We start from the raw sequence: 9898 nt of genomic DNA, 5'->3' as shown, positions 1-9898 counted from the left end.
GACTTCCAGACAGGATGTCGCCGTCCTAAAAGATTAGGATATGCTAATATTGTTCTGATTCTTTCTTTGCCATTATGGAGATTACCTGGGAAGTGTTAATCCAGGCTGCCTGACAGAGCAACCGTACTTGTGGAAGTGACTTTAGCCCCCTACCCCAAAACAGAGTGCTAATGGACTCCCCCCTCAGTTTACCTTTTGATATAAAAACTGTTTGGAAAATAAACACGGGTGATCTTTAGGATTTGAATGAATCCTGGGACTCCCTCCTGATATTGCCCTGTGAACTGTGTCTCGACTATTCCTACCCTTCCTCACTGGCCCAGGGAGATAATTTATGTTGGGGCTGGACCCCGACACTGACCCACCTCTTCACGTTGATGTACACCTATGATATCCAATCCCAAGTGAACTGAAATATTGCAGCACAATTTCTCAGTCAGGATTTTCTAATCCTGTTTGATTTCACCGTGGCTGGTATTTTTCAGAACTATTTCCCACAAAGCTTTGGCATTGCCTCTGGTAGCAGCCCGTGCTTCAGGGCACCTATGTCTCACTGGTAGCTGTGTCTGAAGCACACAGACAAGTCACGTCTGCAGCATGGCCACACCCGATGCTTCTTGACTGCCTTGACGTGAGCAGTCCAGGAAGTAGCTTGAACTCACAAAGATCCTTCTGCCTCTGTCTCCTGAGTGTGCTTCCTTTGCCTTGGTTTTTATGTTTTCCCCACTTGCTCTGATGTTTTTTGTGTCTCTGAATTTCCCGAGGCAGGTCTGTGCTGATGGCTGGACAGCTGAAGTGGGGACATCTAAGCTGAAGGCACCTTTCCAGACCTCTTTGTTTGTTGCTGCTGCTGTTTTTTGTTTTCTTGAGCTATAAAGGCTTTTCAATATGGTTGGGCTTTACATCCCTTAAGGCCTCCTTTTCATTTGGCCATCCCAGAAACTGGTTTCTTCCCTCCAGGGAGAGCCCTGGGACCATGTGACCTTGAGCACAGAACACCTTCCTAGCTACTTCCTGGACTGCTCACGTCCTGGGGAGGGCAGCGAGCCTTCCACACACAGCAACATCATGTGATCCCCTACAGACCAGTACAGGTCTGGTTCCTCTGCTGGGAGCAGTGACAGAGGAGGGGTCTGACCCAGGTCTGGGTACCAGACTGTGCGGTTGAGCGGGGCTAGCTGGGGATCTGGAGAGAGATGGCAAGCAAAACCCTAGAAGCTACAGTCTGCAGCATAGAGCCCTGTGATTTGCAGCAAAAGTCACCAAACAGGAGGAGTCAGCAGGAGCAAGTCCAGCCCCTGGGATGCATCTCTGCACTGGCTGAAGGACACTGGCTCAGCTGCTTCCCCAGAAGTCACCCCTGGTCCTGACAGCACCACATGTCTGGACAATGGAAAGCTGAGTTGCTTTTGGTTCTCAAAACCAGTGGAGCAAAGCATGGTGGGTTTCATCTGTAACTCAACACTTGGAAGGCTGAGGCAGGAGGACTGCTGTGAATTGAAGGACAGAGTGGCATGCTGACAACCAGACTAGGTGCTCATCTTGGTGGGCTATTTGCACAAGTCTTTGGAACCTTCCTTAACATCAAGCTGGACGCCTGCTCTCCAATCTGCCAGGCTCTGCTAGGGACAGGGAGGCGCTTCACTCTGCGCAGACACCTGATCTCACGGGATGAACTAACATGAAACTGCTTCAGCATCAGGGCACATTTCGTGAATCCTGGGCCTCCTGCCACCTGAGGAAGGTCTCCTTGACAAAGTGAGCTCAGAACTCAGGGCCGGTCTCTTGCTCATGTTTCTTCCCCATGGCAGAAAATGGCGCTAATGGTTGTGGGTGCATCCCACATGGCTCTTAGCACAACGGGCAAAATCTCCGAGGAAGACTGGCGGGTGAGGTCTATCTAAGCCAACTGTCTTCTTTGGACGGTTCCGTCTGGTCAGGATTCCAGGTCTGGGCAAGTTGACCAGGATGGCATGTGCTGAAGGCCCTAAGGAAGGGGGACAGAGTGAAGCAGGCAAGCTAAGCCTCCCCTACATCTGACAGAGGTGGGTCCCATCTCTAGAACACGATCACCAAAGTTCCCCCAGTCAAGAAGGCACCATCCTCCAGTTCACTTGAACAGATATTTATTGAGCACCTACCAAGTGCAAGGCACTGTTAGGTGCCACAAGAAATACAGAGTGACCATAGGGTCCCTGCCCGCGAGGAGCTCACAGTCTAGAGGGAGGCAACACAGTACACAGTTGGCTGCAGCTTCACCTGCCGGAGAGGCAAGAGCCAGAAGCGAGACACCAAGTGCTGTGGGGGTCACAGAATACCACAGGGCTGCTTCTGTTCAGGGCACAAAGAAGACTCAGGGCTGGGCCTTTGAGGAGGAGGGCTGCAGGGCAGAGGGCCAATTCTAAAAGAGAAATAAGCACGGATAGGGCCCCTGGGAACCCAGATCTGGATGGCGGGTGAGCATCGTGGCAGGGATAGACAGTGGATAGTCAAGTACGGCCATGGGGCAACAGCCATGGGCGCTCGGCTCAGAGGACAGGAACTTGATGCTCTGGTGGCAGCTGAGGAGGAGGAGGAGGAGAACGAGGAGGACGAGGACACAAAAAACTGTCTTCTAGATGAACCTGAACGAGCTCCCTGGAGTCTGGGAGAGGGGAGTTGTAAAGTGGCCTAGTGTTGGGGGACCCGTGAGAGAATAGTGTCACGGGGGATTGTGGGAAGTGGGGGGCAATAGCAAGCCAAGGGCCAAGAAGGATACAAGGGAATAGGTGATAGAAGATGACAGAACGGAGGCTGAGCTCCTGAGGTTCTGGGAGTCATGATCCCATAGGCTTAGTGACAGGATTAGTGTCACCACCATTGAAGATGACATTAGGAAGGAGTGGTGACCTCCTACAATAAGTGCAGCTTCTCAAAGTACAGTTCCAGGCCACCAACTGGGAGCCACTCAGGGTGTGTGGAAGTGACAAGCCTCCAGGCTTTCCTCTACCGCAGAGCCCACACCTCAGGATGTGTGTGATAACCTGCATTTTAGCAAGGGCTGCCCTTTTCACTGGGGTCCTAAGGGTGGCCCAGTTTTAGAACCATCTGTGGAGAAACTGCATTAAGGATTGGCCTTCAAGGAGAAGAAAGGAATGCAGAGCATCTAGAAGGAAAATGGAAGAAATAAGGCCAATGGCCTCCCTGTCTGCAGCTATTACATTAACAATGAAACGGCAACCAGTGATTGCCCAGGCTCCTCCCATGTGGTGAGCAGAGGCCAAGTTTGCAAACTGGGGAGTGAAAACGTGGGAAGGTGGAGGAAAGCATCAGCAACAAATGCAGGGCGTTTTAACCTCAGGGACCAAAGGGAACAGGAAGGTGGTAATGCCAGCGAACAGTGCAACTAATGGACCCAGCTGAGATGGCTCAGAGTGCTGAGGATGGGGAAGCATTGGAAGAGATGCGAGAGGCAGGCTAGGACCAGGGTGAGCATGGTGCAGAGGCCACAGGGTCTGCAGCCATTGCCACTACCAGGGGGAGGGACTCAGTACTTGGCAGTGGCAAGAAAGGGTGGAGCCTTCTTTCTTGCTTTACACATTCGCAAGCCCGTGTAAACACAACTCCATCCTGTCTCAAAGCCGAGCCTGCCAACCATGGTGCCACCACACTGGACCAGGACAGCTCCTGCGACACACGCGCGCACGCATGCGCACAGCGGCTGGAAGTCCATCAGCTACACTAGTTACTTATCCTTTCAACCTCTGTAAGCATCAGATATTTGACCAATGAGCAAGATGATCAGTCTCAGCCACGTTGACCACCTCACCCAAATGTCAGGATACGCAGGAGGCAGAGGCACTCCACATATGGAGGAATGCCAAGACACTCCACAGTTCACTGTGGAGGCACTGAGGGGTGGAGGCTGAGCATCTACAAGCACCTAACAGCAACAGAGCTTGGGATGAGGCAGAGAAGCAGGTCGTGAGCTTCCTTCGGTGGCTGGATAAGTGGGATTTGGATGCTACCCCTAAAGGTGATGAATTTCACAGAGTCTAGAATTATATTTCACATTATAATCTACACAGTAATTAATGCCTCTCTATTTCCTCCAACTTTTCTTCCCTCCTATATGGGGAAGGGGATACGGGCAGGTATCTCAGAAACAATACTAAGAACACAGAGGCTACACAACAAAGTCAATCTGCCTGGAGAGTCTGGGAAAGCTCGTGCTCCTTGCTCCCTGCCAGCATCAGGATGTGGCTCCTGTGCTCCACAGAGCATCCTGACTCTCCTGGTTCCCGGGAATGCTGGACTGGGACTGAGTAGACCAGGAGGTCCTGGGGACGGCTCCACCTTGGCACCTTTACTGTGCTCAGAAGCTGGGGCACAAGGCTGGACCTTGCAAAGTCTGTTTTCTACTTTCACTGCCTGCAGGTCTCAAAAGCCCAAGTGACAGATGACAAATGACTCCCTAGCAGGTTACATCATCAATGAATTCAGGAGAACATGACTGAAGTACAACCGTGGCCACCTAGAAAGCTCTGTATTCATCTCCTGAGGGATGCAGGGATCAAATGAAACCAAGTATATGCATGGTGACAGCATCCTGGAATCTACATAGTCTCTACACCACAGAGAACCAACCAGCACCACATCCTCAGTCACTAACTGTGAGACCAGGAGAAAGACACAATCCACAGAGTAGTAGAATTGACCGTGAGGGCTGGGACACAGCACGGATGGAAAACACAGAGCCCTTAAAAGGTCTAGGTGAGAGTCAAGATGCTAAGAATGACCAGGAAATGTTTCACAGACACAGAATTCAAGCTACACTGAGAAGAGACGATACTGAGATAACTGGTTCTGAAAGACTCGGGAAGAGCGGCTAAGAGACCACTAAAAGACAGAAGAGGGAAACAGCAGGGCTTTGAGACCCCTTCTGAAACTACTAATGCTATTTATTGGCTTAGGTCATCCTTGAGAATAGAAAATTTTTTGGCAAAGCTGTACAGACTCCACATGGGATTCTTCCCCACACTTGTGGGCTGTGAACTCATGCTGGCCACAGAATGGAGTTCCTCAGCAGACTCTCCAACCCTACCTCACCTTCTGAGGTGACAGTAGCTGTGGAATCAGATCAGGAACATGGCGGCCTCAGCTGGGGAGAGCATTAGGGAGCTGGGCCAATCAGGGAGTATGCTGGGATTTGTTTCCCTTCTCTGTCCAGCGGAGAGGAAGAAGGATGGAACTGAATGGACTGAATTGTCGCCCTGCTCTTCTGAGTCTTTGTCTTGTCGCTGACTACAGCCAGGCACCAAGTGCCATCTAGTGGCTCCAGTTCTCCACTCTCACAGACGGCTGAGAAGACCCAGGAGAGTGGAGCGGGCCAGCTCCAAGGAGGAAGGCAGGGGAGCACACACCATGTGAGTGGACAGAACAGATCACCTCAAGAAAATATACTTTAAGAGGGCTTGCTTTCCTTAAGGAAGCAATTCCTTTTTTTTTTTAGTTTTAAATTTTATTTAGAAAGGCTAGCCATATTCATTTGTCAATTTTTCTTTAGTTTTAAGGAAAATAGTTTAAAAAACATAAAGTTGTAAATACACTCAAGAGTAACTGCTATTAAACAGTTCTGAACAGGCATAAAATGTACTTTTCTTTTACAGAAAATGTTCAATGTGTAATAGCAGCATAATTTATATATAGAAAAAAGCTGGCTTTGAAAATCCAGACTTTTGTATATATAAAACACATCCCTTCCTTCTCCTACCGAGAGCAGCACTGTGCACTCTGGAAAGCTTCTCCCCAGTATGGGACTCCACAGTTGGCAGCTCCCTCTGGTCCCCATCAGCAGTGGGCTCTCAGTCCAGCCTTCAGTCCAATACCAGGGCAGAAAGGGCATTCAGGTCTTTCATGTATGGATGAGCTACCAGGATCTGGTCGATCTTCAGTTTTTGCTCAGAGTCAGGGAAGATCTTCAGCAGGGCCGCCCTCAGCTCGCTGGTCTCTGCGGAAGATCTCTGTGCTGGTACGAGAAGGTTCTGCTGCATACTGGGAACGGTGGCCAGGGGTGTGAAGTGGGGCTGCTGAGGAAGCCAAGGGCCTGAAGAGGCTCCCTGGTTCCGGGATGGAGGCTGGTGGCTGGTGTTGGCTACTTGGGTGTTGGGGCTCCGGAAGCCAGGATCGAACATGCCCACATCTGGCAGGGCATTGAGTAGTGGCTGCATGTCTCTGTGGATAAAGTGACCATGGAGAGAGCGGCAGTGAGAAACCCTGTAAAGCACGCACGGCTGACACAGAGGATCTAGATGCTAGCTAGTTCCATGTTTTCTGAAGGCCACAGAGCCAAGGGGATGTGAAATCAGCCCCCACAGAGTGGCTGACAGGGCACTGGCACCATTTCCAGACCAATGAGGGAACAAGCACCTCTGGGATGGACAGCCCCTCCCAGTCTGCTCTCTGAGGGTGGGCCAAGGCTGTTGCTTCTACAAGGTTCTGGCTCAACTGGAGGGTTTTATTCTAGGCAGTGTCAGCTGACTGGGGAGAGGAATCCCTCTGGGCAGAGGCAACTCCAAGAGGCTCCTGGAATCCCTGTCTCCAGCGAGGTCTGGGTGGGGCAAGTGTGCTCTGAATGCCTGTGCACACGGTGCTGTCTAAGCATCCAGGGACACCTGTCCTGCTTAAAAAACTCCCACCAATCTCATCTGTAGCTGAGAGCCGGGGCTAACAGTGCCATCAACGTCAGAAGCTTGACAGCCTGCAAAAGCTCCATTAACATTAGCGGCATCCCCTCAGGAAGGAGTGACAGCTAGTGGCCACCAAGCACTTTGAAGATGACACTAGGTGAGAGGGAAAAGGACCAGCAGGGCTGATCCTGCCACCAGGCTACTGACGGAGTGGAACAGGTAGCAAAGAATTCACCTCTAGTTTGACCTGGACCTTAGCTTAGCATGGGGCCCACACACAGCCTCAAACACAGGCCTTGAGGCCTTAAACCGTATGAGGATTTCCCATAGAAGATGTGGGGTTGAGGGGTTGGACTGGAAAAGCCTACAGCAGGCTGCCATGTCCTTGGCCCGAGTCAACGCCTCAAACAGTGTGATAAAACCCAATGGCTCCCAGAGAAATGATAACAAGGCCACGACTTTCCAAGTGTGTCAGTCTCCACTGAAGAAGATCCCTGGGTGAAAATCAACCCACTGCGGTGCACCACCAAGTTCAAACTGATGATCCCAAAGGCTCAGGCTACAAATGACCAACTAGCAGCTTTGAAAGATGGGACAGAGTCTATGTTCTCCTTTTAGGTACCTAGACAAACCCCACGCAAAAACCTGCCAGGAGATGCACAGAAATATAGCTCACTTTTGTTTTAAAACAAAGAAGGTCTGCCACTAGGTTAGCATGAAGGAGGCTGTGGTTAACAAGGTCACCTGAGAATTCTTAGCGTAGAAATAACCTCTACTTCTCAGTGGCAGACAATAAAGCAAGCAGGCTTTTCCATGCAGAGATGGTAAACAGTAGCTGTGGGCCCTCACCCCACCCTCACAGCGGTTCCTGAGCAGGATACAAGTTCACGGCAGCATTGGACACTCAAAAGAAACGGCTGCACAAAGTGCATGGGAAAGCATCCCACAGAGATCCCGGGGAGCAGTGACCTACAAGTTAGCACCAGCTTGAAAACCTGCTTCTTCTGAGACCCTCATGAATGTCTGTGTGCTTTTAGAGTAAAATGAAAAGGATCCCCACACAGGGCAGGCCTAGACCCTGGCACATGAGGCAGAGGCAGAGGGTCAGAGTTTGAGCTTAGCCTGCTGACTCAGAGGAAACAGTCTAAGGCAGGCAGGCAAAACAACACCGAAAAAGACCACAGTGAAGATTAGCCTTGGGCTGCTTCCGTGACTGGCTTCTATACGGGTCACACATCGCTAAGTCTAATTATGGCCTAGAAGACATTCAAGTGCCATTTCTAGTTTTCAAAGACAGCATTTGTTGCAAAGCACAACATTTGGTTAAAATAAAAAAACCCTTTGACATACAAGGGGATACACAGAAATACCTAAGAAAGCCCTCCTTTCGAAGAAATTCATCTAGCCGAGGTCCGTTTCTTCCCAGAGGGTCATCAGGAACCATAAATATGTCCCCCACGAACGTGTACTGAAGCAGCCTACAACACAGAAAGTCACAGTGCTGACCATCAGTCCCCTTCACTACTGAGGAAATGGAACATTCCTCACAGGAGACACCCCGTTTTGGGACAATGGTCAGCCTGAACATTCCCAGTGCTATCTGCCTGGAGAGGAAGCAACCCCACACACAAGTGAAAGTGTTCTAACTTCTGTTGTGGACACAGTCCTGCGAGAAGCTCCTCTCAGCTGCCCGCAAGTCTCATCCAGATGCCAGCCAGGTATTCTGTTTTCTACCAGATGAGAAAACACGATTAGAGACATTCAGCTTGGGACTCAGCAGGTGTGCCAAAGTGAAAGTGATAAAAAAGAACATGTTCATAGGCACGCCTCTGATTCAGAAGAGAGAACATCGTCCTCAGCAGAGAAAGCCAAGGCTGACCTAGTATTACTCATCCAGGACAGGGACCTGGGCCTGCTAAGCAGGAAAGTCTTGCCGGAAACACGGAACACCGTGGGGTCTAGAAATAAAGAACTGACTGGGCATGGTGGTACATGCTTTTAATCCCGCACTCCAGAGGCAGGAGAGATGGAGCCTGTGACAGGTATGTAGTAAGCTCCTCTCTCGAATAAATGAACAAATAAGATTAAATTAAACTTAAAAAATCCTAGCATCTATGTCTGTGATGTACATTTTGGTATCCAAGTTTCTTCTGTGAGGTGAGGTCTAAAAGTAGTGGGTTGGTGGGAGCCTCCTTGTGTGCAGACTGGTGTCTAGCACACACCAGCACCTGAGAAGTTCAACAACTCATCAACTGTGCCCACCAGGTCAAACTTTCCTCCACCCATTACCAAGACCTTCTTAGCGACACAGAGCTCAAATGTCTCAAGTAATTTACTTTCATCCAAGAGTCTGCAGCCAAGGTTTGTCTTTCTTCTAAAATTTTAAAGTTACATTGTTTCCTTATTTGTGTGCCCACAACTTTGGTTCTCTCTTTCCTGTGTGGTTCTGGAGACTTCCAGGTCCTCAGGCTTGGCACACCTCATCAGCCCAAGCTTTCAGAAACCCTGTTCGGACGTAGCAAGCTGTAAGTCTGAGACAAGGGCCGACTGTGAAATCTGAGAGACACGTGTGTCTAGATGTGTTGCTTACCCGCACTGCCCTGCACATTCCCTATTTGCTTCAGATCTACGGCACATCTGCCTTCTCCCTGAGCACAGCACAGCACTCTCGCTTCTTGTGGGTAGCAGCCGCTTGAGGGTCAAGTCTTCGGTGGGCTCATGGAAGCCAGCATTCACCGCTCGTCAGCAGTTCACGACTGACACATTCACAGTGGCAGCAACAAGGAAAGCTGCATGCTAAACTCATGGAAAACACCAGCCATCGAAACTAGACTTGCCCAAGCCCGCAGTTAGGTGCCCCCTCCCTCGGCACATTGTTTTTATGCTATGCTCCTGCTAGAGTCACAGCACCCAGAGCTGACACTTGAGATGGCTGAGGTCCCATCTTACAGGTGCTCCTAGGAGCCCCCTTCAACCCTCTCCTGGGCCTACTACCTGGCAAGCAGCACATCAGACAAAATGCAAACAAGAAGCAAACACCAAAATGCAGATCACAGCAAAGTAAAACAAGATTACCTTTTTGTAATAATTTCTCTCCAGGACACCGACTCAGTCACGAACTCTCTGAAGTTATCATTTGTTACAATTATGCCCCCAGTTTTGTCCGCTAAGTGTAGCAGGAACCTATGGTTACAAGAGAGTTCAACATGAGCAAACAGCACCCCTCGCTG

At 50.2% G+C, this 9898-nt stretch overlaps 1 protein-coding gene across 1 annotated transcript in view; it reads right to left on the bottom strand.

Moving 5' to 3' along the window:
- Positions 1–2116: 2116 nt before the first annotated feature.
- The window catches only part of N4bp1 (NEDD4 binding protein 1), a 45431-nt gene continuing 37649 nt past the window's right edge, over positions 2117–9898 (bottom strand). Inside the window, exons 5-7 of the mRNA XM_057753625.1 lie at positions 9744–9851; positions 8039–8146; positions 2117–6213 (exon numbers count right to left, since the gene is read on the bottom strand). Coding sequence (XP_057609608.1) covers positions 5856–6213; positions 8039–8146; positions 9744–9851 — 574 coding nt within the window. The 3' untranslated portion in view covers positions 2117–5855. The remainder of the gene's footprint in view (positions 6214–8038; positions 8147–9743; positions 9852–9898) is intronic.

Source organism: Chionomys nivalis, chromosome 21 (assembly GCF_950005125.1).
Source record: "Chionomys nivalis chromosome 21, mChiNiv1.1, whole genome shotgun sequence".
NCBI lineage: Eukaryota > Metazoa > Chordata > Mammalia > Rodentia > Cricetidae > Chionomys > Chionomys nivalis.
Note: the sequence above shows the minus strand (reverse complement) of the source record. Positions and strands in the feature narration are given on the sequence as shown.